This window comes from Hylobates moloch, unplaced genomic scaffold (assembly GCF_009828535.3).
Source record: "Hylobates moloch isolate HMO894 unplaced genomic scaffold, HMol_V3 SCAFFOLD_2, whole genome shotgun sequence".
Taxonomy (NCBI): domain Eukaryota; kingdom Metazoa; phylum Chordata; class Mammalia; order Primates; family Hylobatidae; genus Hylobates; species Hylobates moloch.
Genome location: NW_026652277.1, coordinates 43382905 through 43401690, shown reverse-complemented (window position 1 = coordinate 43401690; position 18786 = coordinate 43382905). Strand labels below are relative to the sequence as shown.

The window sequence follows — 18786 nt, the reverse complement described above, 5'->3', positions numbered from 1 at the left end:
ATTGGTCAATATCTGGAGGATGAGAACTTTCTGAAATGATTTTATGACCTTTGTATATAGACATTATAAAAAAACATAACTTTAGATTTTAATATTAATACATTCATAAATGGACTTTCCATTTTGAATATTTTTTCTTTTAATATTATACCACACTTTTGATCTTAGTTGAGTATTTACACACATAAATGATTCTCATATGGAAAACTGCAATTTTTAAGTTATAATTTTTCTGGGTATTATTTAAATTAACACATCTTTCAAAAATAATCACATAAATTTATCTTTTAAGCAACCATAAGTACTGACAAACATCAAGATTTCAGGTATGCTGCAATTATAAACATGTATACTTTTATTAGTTAAAAAACACTGCCACTCTAGTTGTAATTGTAGTGTTCTTATAGCTGGTTAATTTTTTATTTTTATTTAATATACAACGATAGCACGTTCATTCTCTAAAACAGGAATATATTTTTAAATGTTATTCTTAACTTTCTACTGAGAAGTGGTTGTTTGTACTTTGCCAAATGGAATTCTCTATCGGGGGTGATTCTGGTATTTCCATTTATATTTTCTTTTCTTTGAGACAGAGTCTTGCCCTGTCACCCAGGCTGGAGTGCAATGGCGCGAACTTGGCTCACTGCAACCTCTGCTTCCCAGGTTCAAGTGATTCTCCCACCTCAGCCTCCCGAGTAGCTGGGATTACAGGCACACACCCCCATGCCCGGCTAATTTTTGTATTTTTGGTAGAGACGGGGTTTTGCCATATTGGCCAGGCTGGTCTTGAACTCCTGACCTCAGGTGATCTGCCCACCTTGGCCTCCCAAAGTGCTGGGATTGCAGGCGTGAGCCACAACGCCCAGCCTTCATGCATATTTTCAATCTGATACCCAGCCAATGTAATTTTTAGTGTCAAGGATTCAAGGTCAAATTGTGTTAGGTTTTAAGAACCAGGTCAGACTTTTTGATCCCTAATAGAGCACTTCCTTTGAGAAGAAATGAGATAAACTTGAACAATATCAATTAACTGGTTGGAATTATGATAAGCTGACAAATGTTGTCCAGAGTTGACACTTGCCAGCTAATGCTTCTAATGTTGTTAGAATCCACACAGCATCACCTGTTATTGATAATACTAATTTTTTATTTGAGTCCATCTTAAGGAACTCAAGACATGAGGCAATTTAAGTGCCCTGGAACCCCACCCAAGGGTTCATTGCTCATATCCTATTATCTCACCAACATCATCTGCAATTTTTTTTCATTTAAATCTTTGACTTCTCTTTGGTGTTGGTAAGCATAGTTTTGCTGAGCTCAAGAGAAGAATGCCTGTGATCATATCCACTTTGAGTGATTATACATGCTTGAAATCTCGGGATCCATTTCCAAAAAAATGTAGGGCTTTTATTGGTTTGTGCAAATCAACACATTGATACATGTCCAAAAGGAGTCTCCAAAACATAATTGGTTTGCATCACTGTTTGCCATTTCCAGATATGAAATTAGGTGAAAAAAAAAAAAAAAAGAACAGCATTAATTCTCTGTAGCTACTCAGTTACCAGTCTGTGCTTCAGATGCTGGACTTTTCTAAGCACAAAATCTGCTACCAGAGAGTAACACCATTAAATGGGGGGGCATCTGATCCAGTAATAATATTTGTAAAACAGAGCAGTCATGGAAATATGTAGCTTTCAATTAGTGGTTTTAATTTGTGATTTATCTGAATATACTAGTATAAATAAAATGTATTATGTGTGCATATATATGTGCATTAGCTATTTACATTTTTATGTGTAGAAAATGAAAATATATATTGATTAGCCCTTTTGAGGCTTTTGAACAACTGTTTCATCTTCCTTCTTTCCTGCAAATGCTTTGAGGATTCAGATAATTCATACAAGGTATGTACACAATCACACCCATAGTATGTACATCCTAGTCACACACTTAACACAGAGAGGATGTGTGAGGAATGTAAATTATCCCAGTGGTCAAAGAACTGACCTTACCTGTGACTAATGGCATGGTTAATTAGCCCTGGCATATTTAATAATATGCCAATGTACTGATTACTATATTCAGCCTTTGTGATAATTATGTTACCTACTGAAGGAGATGATAAAAAAAAAAAGCAAATCAAACAGCCCTTTCTGACCTTCAAAAATAAAAGGACAAATTCTGTTACTGAATACATGTGCACACTTTTGTTGGCTTTATTCATGTATGTACATATGCCTGCCTGAATACAGAAATTGGTCTTTAAATGGGATACGACGTTATTTTTTTTCTACACATAAAAATAGAAAACTGATCACTCAGACTGTACACACTCACAGAATGTATTGACATACCACGACCAGCTACAGTATTATGCACGACATATTGTTCACACATTAGTACAGCAGAGATACACACATTTAGAAAATTAGTAATTGCTAGTATATATTTTTCTTATTTTCAGGCTGTGTTGACCTTTTTCAACCTTAATAAAAGGTATCTCCAGGGGCCCTTAAAACAAGAATTAGTCCCTCCTCTCCTCTAGGGATTGGGGAGTATGACTATAATACTGCAATCTCCTGATATACCAGCATCATTTTAAGACACGATGGAAAACATTAGGAAAAATCAGTTATGTAAAGATGTGATCTAAAATAAATGTTAAGGAATCTAAACTAAAATCATTAAGGATGCCAATTAACATGAGTAAGCCCTTTCTACTCATTTTATATAGTTTGCTCTACACACAGCCTTTACATGTTATTAAAAGCAATGATATGAATCAGAAAAAAAACTGTTTAACTGCTCAAGAGTTTTTCTAAAGAAAGACAATTTTTAAAGCAACAAAGAACAATACTAGCAGCAATGTCAAAAAGCAAGCTATGATTTTCGCCCCAGAAATAAATGAATGACATCTCCATAGTTAAGAGATCAAGAAAGCTGTTAGCATTTCTCTCCCATTTAATTCTTTCTAACATCATTAAATCACTGGGGTATCTCATCATAATTATCACCATGCAGGTTGATCATCAGTATCCTTTTCTAAAGTGTAAAATATGTGATTTTTATTCCTACTATTTTGCAGCCAATTAATTTTGAGCCTGAATCCAGAAAGATACTTGATGAAGAGTCAGCATTTAGAAGTGCCCATCTGGAGCATCATTTTCTGTAAGGCATCATTTGAAGCCTCTTTGGATACACGATCTCACGTTTTAGTGATTTTTACATCCGGGAGCCCATTTTTTCACAGCTAAAGCTGGTAATCCTCTGGGCAGAGTTAACTGAATTGCTTTCTACATGCTAGTGTCCAGAAAGAGTAATTACCGTAAGTTTAAAGTCTCCATTTCAACAAAACTTCTGGTTGCAGCTGTCTTGAGTTTTAAGCCAGCAAGACTTTGAGTGGCTCCTCTTCCCTCTGGGTTCGCATAAAAACATAGATGCCAAATGTATCCCTTCTAATGCTCATTAGTGCTGTACCTCTTTATGAAGCTTCTAAACAAGTTTTTCCAGGAAGAAAGCACAAACTATGCCTTCGCTTATTTTATCCTGTGGGTTACAGTCAGTCTTCATAAAGCAAACCATCATTATATAATGGTGTGCCCATAGTAGATGCATTTGCTGGTATAACTGCCTCTTTTTGGCACATTATTGCTTGGCTTTAATTTCATATTCAACAGTCTTTATTCTCATTATTAGTATCTGAGATATTTGTGTCTTAAAAAATCTTGTAAATAACATCTTGTTGCACCATTCTGGCCACCACAAGTCATTTCACCAAGGTCCAAGGTTATTTGAATGTTGTTTACAATTATCATCACGTTTACTTACCTAACAGCCAAAAGTAATGTTTCAGGATTGTTTGTGGCTGCTATCTACACATATATACAGATATACTGGATTTACTTTGAGAGAGGTTATTTTGTTGTGGCAAGTGAGTAGTTTAGCTGGTGACCGTTCACGGTTAAAAGTAGCTGTAATGACCTCTGGCAGATGTCACTGATCACTGGGGAGACAGAATTTTTCCACTTCAATCCATCTTCATTTATGTCCTTGGTCATTGCAAACCCAGCTTATTTGATTTCTGCAGCCAAGGAGAATTGTTTTCTTTCCAAGAGTAGGATAAAGTTCATGGAAATCTTTTCAGTATTTACAAGACTATCTTTTTTCCCGTTTGCAAAAATGTCTAAAATTTTGTAGACATCCTTAAGCCCATGTGTCTGGACAGATGACATTTGTAATTGCTCAGCCAGTTGAAGAACTTCATTAAGAAGGATATCGTTATGAAGATGGACAGGAGATTCAGCATATCCCCTGTTATTTGCCAGGTGGCGGCAGCTGACCCGAATTTGGAGAGAATCAACCCAAAAGGGCCATGCACAACACCAAGAAGCATTGCTAACAGAAAACAAAATGCTCAGATACATATGTAAAATAACAAACACTGAAGGGGTTGTTTGACTTCTGATTTCACCATGTAGACAAAAACAGTGTGGGAATAAGGTAGTTGGCTCACTTATCCAAGATACTGCTGAGTTCACTGTTCTATCACAAAGGGAAATTCACAGGCCTCATTTCTCAAACACCACTTAGAACAAAGCAGGAGAGAGTAAACAGCATCATCTCCATGGCAGCATTACAGATAATTAGTAAATCAGGCAGGTAGAGGTCTACACAAGGCTACAAGTGCCCAGTTTTCAATAAAAACACATATACATATATGCAAACCTTATCCTAATGTATTGTTTTTCTTTATACTGATTCATAAAAGTAGACAAGGGATGTGGTTAATTATGTGTTACTAGGAGTAGACAAAATTTTAAACACTTGGCACAATATGTAGGAGGAAGAGAAAACACACATTTCACACATTTTGGCAGCAAAACAGTAACCAAGTGGATGCAGAAAAGGCCAAACAATTTATATTAACAGCACACTTGCATATATCCTCTGTAAACACATTTTTAAGTAACATCATACTCTGTTCTTGGTATGCTATATATAGGGATTCCCAGAATGACAGGCATTCCCAGAAATGAGAGGAAAAACATTAGTATAAGCTAGGAACAGTGAAACCTCAATATGCTAGAATACAAACAAATGCTATTTTCCTCTTCTGCTTTCTACTTTAAGACAGCAAGCTCCTATTATGAATTTGGTTCTGAAATCCAACCTCTAAGGTATATGTTACACATGCATATTTAGTTCAATTTATTTCAATTTTTATGTTTAACTTTATAACATGGTGAACACTGGTATTCAAAACAGTATCAGAGAATTCTCAAGATTAAAAAAATTATCAAAGATCAAATTACATTCAATATAGGTGAACTTATCAAGGCAGGAAACATACTAACACATTTTATAAATATTTCATTTCAGACGTGAACAAAAAGGTTTCTGGTTAACCTTGACTTAACAGGATGTTCAACTTTTGCCAGTGACCCAAAGCACAAAAGTTAATCAATATTTTACTCTATGTAAAGTAGTTGGTCTGTGGCATTCAAAGTCAATAATCCAGAAATACATAATTGGAAAAGCATTCAAGATAAACATATGACAGCTGAAGCTGTCACATTTTTCTCATGGTCATAAAAATAGAACAATCAATCTTTAAATTAAAAATTTTAGTATTCACTTGTTAAGTGGTATAGCATCTTAATATTTTAAATGTTGAATTGTCTTCCAGACATGGAGTTCTAACTCATCTTTTTACTACTGGTTTAAGGAATATTTTCTGTTTCTTGATTCAATAAAATATTTCCTCCATATATTTCAAAAATAAAATGCATGAAAAAGAACCAAATCATATCTAAGAGAAATGAAGGGTAAAACCAAACAACTTTCAACCCAATGTGTGTCATGCAGGTAAAGTAAGGAAAAAACTGAGCAAGTTCCAAGAGTCTGCCACGAAAACTGTTATGCAACTTCATCTGTTGAATGAACCTTAGGTTTCACAAATAAGGTATACTAAATGCCTAATGCTATGTCACAGATTGAAGTGACGGAAAATTCTCAGATAAGGTTTTATTGTGAGAGTAACTTAGGGGAGGTATCACAATATAAAAATGCTGCTGTCTTGAATAGGTCCCTATCTTATTTATCCATCTAAAGATATACTTCCGTTACTGTCCTTAAAAGCTGTTAGTTCTATAGGATTTAATGAGCCACAAAAAAACAATATTTTTGAAATATTTTGTTACAATCTCTTGAGTGTTGTAGAAGTGAAGAATTTGGTTCTAGCACCAAAGAAAACCAGTTAAACTTAGTACATTAAACAAATTTTCTTAAAGTTTTGAGAGGCATAACCACAATAGCAAATCTAGCAATTTTAATGTATTTAATGTGAGACAAATGCCAACAACTCTCTCAGGCCTCTGCTTCATTTAACTGTTTACAAATCATGTGGTTACTCTAAAGGATGAAAATAAATATTATTACCAGATGCGAAATTCCTTATTCTCACCTATTTTAATGCAGGGACAGCCTGTTCTAGCCACTTCACAGCAGAGGATTACCTGGGGCCACCCATCTGGAGTAGGCACTGTTGACAGCTGCTACTGTGTACACAGGCTGTACTCTGTGTATACACAGCATGTATGCCCATGTTGGAGGGAGAAGCCAGCTAGCAAGAACTAGCAGAGAGATTATGTCCTGGCAGAGGCATCTGAGACAGAAGTGACATGAACACAACTACAAATGGGTATTTAAGGCCCAAAGAGAGAGTGTTAAGCTAAATCTCTAATCATGAATAGTAATTTGCTTGGTAATTTGATGGAAATTTTGACATTACCTAATATTCTTAATAGACAACAATGGGTAAGAAACTGAAAAGCGTGCCTTATTTAAAAATTCCTTCTAATTTCCAAATAGAACAACGGTAACAACTCTCAGGCTCTGAGAATACTGGTCCACGTATGCAAGCTTTGTCTACAGTTAAACTGCTTCAAAATAAATCAAAGGCTTTTTACTAATTTAGATTGTGCCGAGTGTAGCTTGTGCTGTTAAAGTTCAGGAATGATTTTTTTTTCCTGCATATGTTCAGAATGTGCAAAACAGAATTAAAGTGAAAAAAGCCAGAATAGATACTGTGAATTGACTGTACCCATGGGACATGAGTCTCTAGAGAGAATACCTATGGTTAGGTACTCTTTTCTAGCTCGTTATGGGGAATGAGTTCAAAGAAGGCAACCGGTGCCCCTCCGGCATCTAAGTCTGGTTTTCTAAATGCAAAATGGAGACCAGCACTCCCCCAACAATGTCTGCAGGAAGGAAGCCTTCCCAGGGCCGTTGTTCATTCTTCCTTTCCACACTACCCCAATTCTCAAGCCGATGCTGCTCATCCAGGCCAGTGCCTTGGAGGATACTCATGTGTCTTGGGACACACGTCTCTCCTGGAGACATGGGAGGGCCGAGGTCCCAGGAAGTATAATCCACCCAAATCACAAGCCATGTTTTCGTAAAGGCCTCTTCTTTCATTGGGTTTGAAGGATATTATGGGTGTTTCTCTTAAAATCAATAAGTTTGCAGAAGTTACCTTTTTACTCCAGAGTATATACTTCAGCAATTAGATGATAGTAGTCTATGTACAAAAATTGTAAGGAAGCTCGCATTCTAATTTGGTGTTGACTACATTTGTTACTGGAAGTTACTGAACCCAATAAAAAAAAAATCACAAATTGCATCCTGTTTACAGGAGTCTAAATTAAACATTGTTTTTGTTACTTATGAGGCTCTTATCATCACAGAAAAAGCAGTGTTTGGTAATCTGCTATTTATAGTTCCTGACCAGAACCTTAGCATTCTCAGTAGAATATCACTGGAGAACACCTGCACGATATCAATTTAGTATTACCCCTAATTTGATGACTCTTTTCAAGAATTCAGTCCCATGTACTTCCTCTAGGGTAAGAAAATATGAATATGTCTGGTCAGAATCACAGAGATGCACCTTGCCTTCAGTGCAGGAAAATGTGTCTATATAAATCCATGTTTAATGTAGGCTGTTTTCATAGTCAAAATCTTAGCTAATGTTCCTAATATAACTTTCTTATATTTATTAACAGCTATAAGAAGGTTTATAAAAAGAGTTGTCTGCAGATGTTTAGAAACATTAATTCATATTTCGTATTTTACACATGTAACTGCTTTTATTTAATGTTATCTGGCCTAGGAATGAGTCAAATTTGTTCTCATTTTTTTCATTATGGTTCGTATCACCTATTTAAAATTTGTGTGGTTACAGCATTCTTACTGCAATAGGACTAGAAATTATAACAATGTTTTTGCCAATAGTGTTTTTGCTACTTTCAATATGAAGCAGAGATTTTAATGGAAATACTATCGTGTGATAAATTGAGGCAGTAATACAAAATAATACATGTATAATGATATAATAATGCTATTTCTATGAACAACATCATATTTTTAAAAACCCAGTGAGTATTATTTTCAATTTATTAAAGTCGCAAACCTTCAGTGAAGCTTGTTTCTCTTCTCTTGTTCCTTCTTTCAAATTGAAATGACATTTTTGTTTATAGAGCTCCAGGTCAAAGGATCTAACAATTTTTATAGCAATTTCCTATAGTGAATACTTGCTTTTTCTTCCTAGTCTTGCAGCAAAAAACTAAGCAAGCTTTGACATAGAGGGACACATGTGAATACCGTAAATTTATACACAAACTCCCATAAATACTCCCTTTCAATCTAACACAGAAGAAGGGGCAGGGCGGACGCAGCAGTTGGGGCGTCGGAAGTTCTGCAGCATGGACTGGAAAACACTGTGCTGCCTTCCTTTGAGCTTCTTATTTGAAGAAGTATCTGAGGAAATGGATCTCCGGGTCTGGCTATTTTGAGTTTTGATTAATTTCTCATGTTCCCTGATTTGTCTTTGTAAATGGTTCTGGATCGCAATTCCCAGGGACTCTGCATCCAAGGATGCACCATACACTTCCCAGGTCATTCCCTGCTCATCCCACACGACGTCCCTGACACGCTTGGACTGTTTCAGCTGGAGCTTGGAGTCTGCACCAAGCTGCTTTTTCTTATCTCCTGGAGTGAGTCCTACCTGAGCAGCAGCTGCTGTCACATTTAACTTTTGCTCCTTGAGGAACTCGCTGACGCGGCTGGGCCTGCGTGGGCTGGCTTTGACGGAGCGAGATGGGGTCTTCTTGCCGGAACCTGGGCTGGAGTCACCCATGGCATCAGACGGTAGGCTCAGGCTGGTGGCTGTCTTGGTCTGTCTGTTTTCTTCTAAGGTGGCTTCCTGGTTCTTCCTAATTGGGGAAGGTGTAGGATTAGCAGCTGATTCTGTGCCTCCACTTTCTTGGGATTTAGGATTGAGCAGTAGGGTTTTGGCATCTGAGGTATCAGTGCCAGTAGGCTCTTTTTCTTTTACTACCTGAGGAGATGCAGGCTTCTTTTCCCTTGCATCTCCTTTATTAGTGGGATCCAAGCTCCCAGAATGGTCAGCTTTGCTGATAGAGCCACAAGAGTCAGATAGTTTGCAATCTGGGTCTGTTTTGTGGCCGTTTGTGGTTTTCTCTGCAAACTCAGATGGCCTGGTTTCAAATTTCCCCAATCCATAACTTGTTTCAGCTTGACTGCATACACTGATAGAAATCTGGTCAATGGCGGTAGCTTTCAGGGAGCTAGAATTAGTACCTGCGAGCTTTTTAGCAGTTGACTCCTCCCTCCCTGGAGTCATTCCTGCTAACCTCCCATCTTCTTTACATGTATGCTGGGCATTACTGGAGACCAAATTGATTGATGAGGTTTTAAGGACCCCACCTGGTAGGCTCACTAGTTTATTTTCCCGCTGGAAAGCTGTAGACACAGCTGCAGCTGCCTGAATGTGCACCTGTGGCATGATGCCAGGGCACTGGCTGGACTCCTGGGGGGCTAGTGTGCTGTCAGAGAGCTCCAGTGTGTGGCTCCCACTGCTGTGGCAAATGACACGCAGCTGCTCTTGTTCAAAATGCTCAGGAACAGGGCTTTCCTTCAGGAATGCAGTGAGGATACTGGGGCTGGTGGAGACAGATCTGCTCTCGACACTCGCCACTGCCTGCACCTCCGCATCTTGCCAAGCCCTGCTGGGAACTTCCTTGATTTTACTTTCAGTTTGGTTGGTCATCGTACTGGCTTCTTTGAACCTTGACATCTGATGCTGTGCTGGCAGTGGCACCTTCTCTGGACCTGGGGAACATGCTGAAGGTTCGCTAGTGAGGGACGTTGGTTGAGGTGTCACAGGAGTTGTGCCTTGGGGGCCCGAGGCAGTGACAGAGGGTTGCTTGTTCTCTGAACATCCAGATTCTCTAGTTAGAGGTTTACAGGACCTCATTTCAGAGTCACAGATGGCTCCCTGCCTTTCCCCTTCAGGTCCACCTACAGGAGAGGATGAGTGACTGACCACCCTGGCTGCTGTCACTGGAGTCTGCACTGTTCCCTGGATTGTTTCTGGGGAAGGAAACTCACAGGACACCTGATCTTTGATGCTACTGAGGATGTCTCCCACAGGACAACTTGGTTTCTCAGGTTGCTCTCTATTTGAGGTTCTCTGTGATCTCATCAGGGAATCTTCAGGCGTGGATGAGGTGATGGCATTGGGCTGATCACCTGGGATGGACTGGCAGGTGTGCTGATTGGCGGGCATTGTCAATGGTGTGTGTATCAGATCCCTTCCTGCTGCAGAACTCGGGGCTGATGCTGCGGGCTGGCTGCTCCCTGGCAGCTGGGGATTGCCGGGAGAATTGAATGTGGCAGGTACTTTCTCCACTTCATTGAAGACACCAGGAGAAGACATATCTGGCTGAGTGGTCTCATGCTCACAAACCTGCATCAGGGCTTCGGCAGCTGCCCTGGGGCTGAGGTCTGGTTCTGCAGGGGCACCTGTAAAGCCATTGGCATTCTTACACAGGAGAGCTGGTCGATGCCGAGGTGAGGCAGCCTGTGGCTCTCCTAGATCCTCTTCTTTTCCGGAAGCTGCAATCAGGGAAGTTTTAGCTGATCTCAGAGGGTCAGGTACAGTCCCCATGGAATTTCTCTTCAGGAGCACTCCAGAGCTCTCTTGAGTAGTGTTCCCACTGGTGGGGGAGGGAAGCGCAGTCAGAGCTCAGAGTGATGACACAGTCAGGGATGATTCCTCTGAAGAACCAGCCTGTGAATCAAGGAAACAGCATCATTAATACAGTACGTCGCTTAAGGATTGAAAAATAAACCAAACTGTCATTTTTATAAGAGCACATTAAAAACTTTTCTTCCCATACCTGTTGATATAAAAATAGGCCTTGTGGGGAGAGAGATGAAAAGAATAAATAAAAATAGACTTGAGAAAAAGATTTTGAAAAAAATTATAATTACAAAAATATTATTTTGATATATTAGTTTCTGCTTGCATCCCATTAATGTCTAGCAAATAGGTTTTTCATTTATCTACCTAAGTTTGCTAACTACCTCAAAAGTTATTGGTGTAATCTGATTTAGCAGATGTCAGAAAATCCTGTAAAGCCACTCTAGTTAAATCAATAAGTATTGAAATAGGCATAAACAGATAGTGAAATAAGAAATCTAGGGATAGATCCAAATATAAATGGGGACTTAATCTATGACAAAAGAGGTGTTACAATTTGGTGGTGAAAGGCTGAGTTATTTCATAGAAGGAGCTGGCAAACTGTTTATTCATTTGGAAGAAAAGAAAAGTAGATGTTTATATTATACCAATTCCAAAAATAAATCCTAGATGGATGCAGTGGATTAAAGGTTAAAATATAAAATAAATAAATAAAATCATATAAGAAAACCTAGGCATCATAAATGTAATCTAGAGACAGGTGAGCTAGGCTTTTTCTGAGAAGGTAGAAACACTGTAAGAGAAAACATAAACATCGGTGACTAAATAAAATTCAAAACCTCAATTTTATGGCATGACAAAAGATGGTGTAAAAAATACAAGATGTTTGGGGGAAATAAAAAGTGTATAACCCTAGAGGGCAGGCAAAAATACCTATAATATAGCAGGAGCTCTTTAACATTTACAAGGAGACCAAATAATCCATTGAAAAAATGGATAACAAATATAAAAACATAGTTTACAAGATATGAAATTTAAATAACCATCAAGCTTATGAAAAGACGATCAAATTCATTTGTAGTCAAATAATGCAAATAAAGTAACAATGCAATTTTACTTCACACCAGTTGCATCTGCAAAATCTTAAAAAAAATAGACTTTTAATAGTAAGACCTAGGGAGATCTAGCAAAAGGAAGTATTTTTATTAATTGTAGGTGCAAATAAATATGTATTGTTACAGTTTTCTTATGGAGGCAGCTTAATTTTTAAAACTATAAATACAGATTTCCTTGACTCAATGATACCAACTCTATCAACAGAAAAAGAAACACCAACATATATGAATATGGGGATGTTTCCTGAAGTACTATTTGTAGAAGAAAAGCAGACTGGTCTTTATAAATAGGGAGAATGATAGGATAAGTCATGACATATTTCTACTACAGAGTATTATGCAACCAGTAAAGTAAATAATTCAGCTATAACTTTTCACATGGAAGAGATTTCCTCAAGGTATGATTGAATGAGAAAAACGAGGTCCAGAAAACAGCATATACATTTTAATTTTTGTAAGACAATGACCTAAAACAATGCATACATATGCACACAAACAGGCACACACACATATGTTTGTGTATGATTCCATAAATTCTAAAAACATTTGGAATGAGACATATTAGGTGTTAAATAGAGGGAGAGTGATAAGTTGGGGACAGAGAGGGGAAAGTACCCAAAGGTGGAAAATGCTGAATTTTAAAAATCTGAAATGATTTAGGGCATATGATTATGTAAAATTATACGTGTGTGTTTATGTATAAACTTTTTTTTTTTTTTGAGACAGGGTCTTGTTCTGTCACCTACGCTGGGGTTCAGGGATGCAGTCATGGCTCACTTCAGCCTCGACCTCCCAGGCTCAAGCTATCTTCCCACCTCGGCCTCCCAAGTAGCTGGGACTATAGGTGAATGCCACCATGCTCAGCTAATTTTTGATTTTTTTTGTAGAGACAGGGTCTCTTCATGTTGCCCAGGGTAGTCTTGAATGAACTCCTGGACTCAAGTGATCCTCCTGCCTCAGCCTCTGAAAGTGCTAGGATTATAGGTGTAAGCCCATGGACTTGCCCTATAAGCATTTTTTAGAAAGGATAACTAGACACTAGGTCATGTGGATAAAGCAATGGATCAGAAATTAGTGGATGACTGTGTTTTAATATTTATCATTAATAAGCCATGTTACTTCAGGCTAATCACTTAATATTTCTGAACCCCAAATTAACTCACTGGCAAAATGAATTAAATGATTTCTGAGGATCTTTCCAGCTCCAAAATTCAAGGATTCTACTTCTTTGCACATGATGAATAATACATCAAACTGTACGATCTTCACTCAGGCTACAAAGTGTCAAAATAAGGCAAAATCAAATCCGGTTGGGCCTAGATTTTGAAAATACATAATTTTATCTTTTAGTTCAATGTAATCCAGCTGATCTACTATCACATATGATCTAACAAAAAATGGAATGCATTTTCTCCTCTAAACAAGCTCTTCCTTCTAACCTCATTCTTTATATGAATAGGTTGAATATTTTCCCATCCCTGGTGTTAACTGCTTTCTGCTCAAACCATTTCTGTAGGTTTCTATTCTGTTTCTTCCTTACCCCAGTATTCTGTTGCAAAATCACTTGCTCTGCCCCAGCCAGTTTTTCACTCTGTTTTGCATTTGTGTTTATTATACTTTTCCTCCCACTGTCTGCCCTCCTCATCCTCAAAAAGCCTACCCATTCTTCAAGGCCCCACTTAAATCTCATTTTTTTCTGAAGCCTTCTAAAGCCTTCAAGTTATGAAGTCTCTCTTTTCTTAAAAAAAACAAAACAAAATACTCCTACAGGTTGGTTGGTCATCTGTGTCCTTTGTATTGTTCTTTTCGTGCACTGTTTTTGCACCATTGTTACTTATATAAGTGCCTCATTTTTCCAAAAAACACTTCAAGCCTCAGAAGGAAAAGAAAGAAGCCTATTGATTCTTTTCTGTTGACTCCACAGGACACAGTGCAGGGTCTTGTGCATAAAAAGTTGTTAATTGATCCTGTTACCCTCCAAAATGGCCATTATTGCAGCTCTGACAAATGTCAAACTTAGAGGAAAATTTGATCCATGGCATGAAATGTTAATAAAAACATAATGTAAAAGAGTGCTTTTGGAAGTGAGAAAATGGTGTTATCTTACTTATTAAACTTTATGTATCTGTAATCCAGGTTTAGATAACTAAAACCAAGAACACTGAACACCTGCTATGAAAAGTTGGAAGGTCTCATAAAGCCAGGAACACAGAATATCTCCTGTGTTGTAAGGCTGGTGCCAAGGAAGCTAGTTCACCAAAGAGGACTATAAAACATGAACAGCTCAAAGTTCAGCAACTGAAAGTTAAAAGATTTAGATGAAGATGACTTCACAAAACTCTCAGAAGTCCATTGTGTTTACTTCCATTTCCAACACATAGCTAACTTTTAGTTTAACTTCGAAAGTGTGTTTTATTTCATTTGCTTTGCTAATAGAGGTTTAATTGTCCATCAATTGAAGATCAAGAAGAAAAGCCCTAATTGCTTGGCTAACACCTGGCACTTGAAATCTCTGTATTTATGCATAGATAACAAATCAGTACTACTCTCCAATCTGTCTGCTAATTGAATTGTCACAGCATCTCCCTGAGCCCAGAAGAGACTCGCCCAAGCTCTGAACCAACACTCCTTCCCTCCCTCACTGAATGGCAGAAATCTATGGGCTCCAGTAGGTCAGACAAATCGGACATTTAAAAAGTATAACTTTTAAAATATATAACTACTTGTTGGTTTAGACTTTTTAAATGTATAACGACTTGTTGGTTTAGACTACTTGTTGGTTTACAGTGGGGAGTATGTGTCTTTATCATCAACCAGAGTCCCTTATGGTAAGATTTAATAACTTGCACTAAAAATGAGGTGCAAACAGCAGCCCCCAGACTTAATGAGTCCCTTCTACAGAAGGGTGTGTTGCATCTGTGTGTGTGTGTGTGTGTGTGCGTGGGTGTGTCCTGCGTGGTTTTCCTTTCCTCCTTCCTTTCCCCTTCCTCTTCTCTTTCTTTGTCCTTCTCTTTTTTAAAACTTTTTTTTTTTTTAAGTTCAGGGGTAAATGTGTAGGTTTGTTACATGGGTAAACTCACATCACAGGGGCTTGCTGAACAGATTATTTCATCACCCAGGTATTAAGCCTAGTACCCATTAGTTAGTTTTTTTCTGATCCTCTCCCTTCTCCCACTCTCCACCCTCTGATAGGCCCTAGTGTCTGTTGTTCTCCTGTATGTGTCCACGTGTTCTCATCATTTAGCTCCCACTTAAAAGTGAGAACATGCAGTATTTGATTTTCTGTTCCTGCATTAGTTTGCTAAGGATAATGGCCTCCAGCTCCATCCACGTTTCTGCAAAAGACATGATCTCATTCTTTTTTTTATGGCTGCGTAGTATTCCATGGTGTATACGTATCACATTTTCTTTATCAAGTCTATCATTGTTGGGCATTTAGGTTGATTCCATGTCTTTGCTATTGTGAATAGTGCTGCAATGAACATACACATGCATGTGTCTTTATGACAGAATGATTTATAATCCTTTGGAATATACACCATATGGAATTGCTAGGTTGAACGGTAGTTCTGTTTTTAGGTCTCTGAGGAATCGCCACACTGTTTTCCAAAATGATGGAACTCTTTCCTTTTCCCTTCCCTTTCTTTTCCTTCTTTTTCTTTTGAATTGAAGAGATCTTTCATAAAAATCCAGATTTCTCCCTTGCCTCTATTTATTGTAAGGTTTGCATTTCCACATGGCAACGACTAGGTGGCACTGAGAAGAACTGTCCCCCTTGATGGGCGTGGACTCTCCAAGTGACCAGGAGTCCTGCTACACTAGTTAACATTACTTACCTGAGGTTGTGTGTGCAGCTGGGTTTGAAGACCTTGCTCTAAGAGTACTGACAGAGTAGACTTCCCACTCTAATTTGCAGGCCTCTGAGGGCAGTCTGACATTGTGTTCAAGAACATGGACTCTGGGGCAGACTCCTTGGATTAGAATATCAGTTCCACTACCTAGCTTTAGCTCTGTGTGCTTGGGCAAGTAACTCAACCTATCAGGGCCCCAGTTTAATCTATAAACTGAGGATAATAATAGTACTGCCTCATTGGGTTGTCATGAGGAATAGATTTGGCCTTTAGAACAAACAGCATCTTGGCACATATTAAGCACCATAAAAGTGTTAGCCTCTTTTAGAAACCTTGGTATTTAAGCTTTTATCTGTGTTAAAGAAAGAGTTATTCTGACACTTGTTAAAATGGTAAGAAGACTTTATTCAGGACTTTTGTGATGGGTATCAAGAATATTGCAATAGAGTAGAGAGATGGGGCTCAAATTCAACCGCAACAAGAACAAGTAGAGATATTTAGCCAAGGAGAGGGGTGTGGTGGGGGGCAGGCGTGTCAGTGGATTTAAAATTACTAAGAGGAGACATCAAGTGAAGGGGGATTTTTGCTAAGCCACTTAACAAATTCTTGCTGAAAGCATGGTTGACCAAAGTGATCAGATGTCAGGGATGGGGAATTCTCTCTAAGCTGGCTTAGCAAGATTCTTGCTAAAACTGGATTCTGCAAAAGATGAACACAGATGCCTAAGGTCAAGACCTGGTTGAGAAGAGGGCTCAGCAAATAAAGATTTTCTTAAAAGACTCTCTGTAACATTATAAATTCTTCCTGAATTGAGCAGAAATCACACAGAAGCTAATGGTACCTCTAAGTGAGTTTATCTTTAAGTTTAATGGGAACCGTATCCTTGACAGCAGACTCTTTTGGCACCTATCCTTAAAATCGTGAGCAAAGACTTAAAGCCTTTTTCTGGTAATACTGCAAGACTACAGGGTAAACATTATCCACCTTTTACAGGGAGGGCAACTGAGGCCCAGAGGCTAAGTAACCCACTCAAGGTAGAATACCTGTAATTCCTGTTGAGCTGAATTCTAATGGATGCTAATGCCTGGGCCCTTCCTATGCTGCTTCCTTATAAACTGTAACTCTGAGAAGAAAATGGAAAGAAAAATTTTTTTAATTTTTATAGATATCTATATATCTATATATATCTCCCTAGAGGAGATGGAGCATTCTATTTGCAAGTGATTTGCAATCCAGGGGCAGCCTAGATGACATTAACATCCACTACAGTGACATTCATAATTGGTCACCTTAGGAAAAGTCCAGCCAGCTTGTTGAAGGCTGACACTGCCACTGCCCATTCTGAAAATAGTGAGTTCCGCTACTATGCCACGCTGCCTATTTGCATAACAGATACCTGCAGTTAATAAGAGAGGCAGCAGGGAATCTCAGCCCTTTGTGACTTCCCCCAAAGCCACGCTGATGGGAAGAGCATTAAGCAGAACGGATGGGGAGAGGCGTGGTGGCCCTGGACTGACAGGAGGCTGATGCAGTGCAGGTCATGGTGGTAATCCTGTGGGCAGCAATTGCCTTAGCCCACTTCGAAACCACTGCACTGCCAGAACAAGGGCTCCAGGATGTCATCATGCCTCTTTAGTGATATGAAATAAGAGTTACAGGGACCTCAGTGAGCACCTTTCTTTCCAGCCATCTGACAGCTGCTTTTAGTAATCAGATAGCTCATGCAAAGACCCTCAGAGAACAGCAAGGCAAAAAGTAGGAGATTATTAATCCTCAAGAAAAGAGTAAAGAAAAAACATCATCTGGCATCCTATTCAATCTGATCTAATTGCTCCCTTTAATTGGGAACTTTTGCCTGGATCATTTGCATTCTGAACCCAGTAGATTCTGCCAGTGCAGAGTTTGAAGGAGAGGCGATTCAATCCCAGGAAACAGTCACAGGCTGGGAAGAGCAGTCCCTTCTTCTTTCTTTAAAAACAGCATACCCTGGCACTAACAGCTGCCTAAAATGCACTTTTTGGAGACACTAGCTGAAAAATTGTTTTGTCCCTTCAGATTGTGGCTAAAGCAAGTCAGAATGGCTGAAGAGAAAGGAAGACTGCTTTGCTTAGTGCTACTAACAGTGTCTTGTGGACTTTCAATTATAATGGTTACTTTAATAAAAGGCTCCTGAGAAACAAGCTGCATCCCTTCTCCCCATCCAGTTTGTCTTTTCAACATTGTTCTAGAAAAACGAGTGCATGGCCTGTTATCTGACTGAATTCCACTGAAGCAAGACTGGATAAAAACCAAGAGGTTAAAAAAAAAAGGGCTTTAAGAAGCATGATGACCCTAAATATTCCTCCTCTTTTGTCAAATACAATTCGAACAGATGGCTTCTAAATTCACAATAGATTAGAGTCATGGGACAGCAAGCACTTATTTCTTGCTTTCTCTATTGCAGACGCTGTTCTGTATGTGAACTCATTTACTCCTTAGAACAACTCTATACGGATGGTCTTACTATGTGCCCTGCTTTGCAGATCTGGAATCTGAGGCAAGTTCATATCACTAGTGAGTTGTGCAGACCGAATTTATTTTATTTATTTTTTATTTTTTTATTTTATTATTATTATACTTTAAGTTTTAGGGTACATGTGCACAATGTGCAGGTTTGTCACATACGTATACATGTGCCATGTTGGTGTGCTGCACCCATTAACTCGTCATTTAGCATTAGGTATATCTCCTAATGCTGTCCCTCCCCCCTCCCCCC

The 18786-nt window shown here is 38.6% G+C and overlaps 1 protein-coding gene across 3 annotated transcripts in view; it reads right to left on the bottom strand.

Moving 5' to 3' along the window:
• Nucleotides 1-657: 657 nt before the first annotated feature.
• GPRIN3 (GPRIN family member 3) overlaps nucleotides 658-18786 on the bottom strand; it is a 68698-nt gene continuing 50569 nt past the window's right edge. For all 3 annotated transcript variants that reach the window (XM_032140290.2, XM_032140375.2, XM_032140453.2), the window contains exon 2: nucleotides 658-11152. In XM_032140290.2, the coding sequence (XP_031996181.1) occupies nucleotides 8699-11029 (2331 nt within the window). In that variant the 5' untranslated portion in view covers nucleotides 11030-11152 and the 3' untranslated portion in view covers nucleotides 658-8698. The remainder of the gene's footprint in view (nucleotides 11153-18786) is intronic.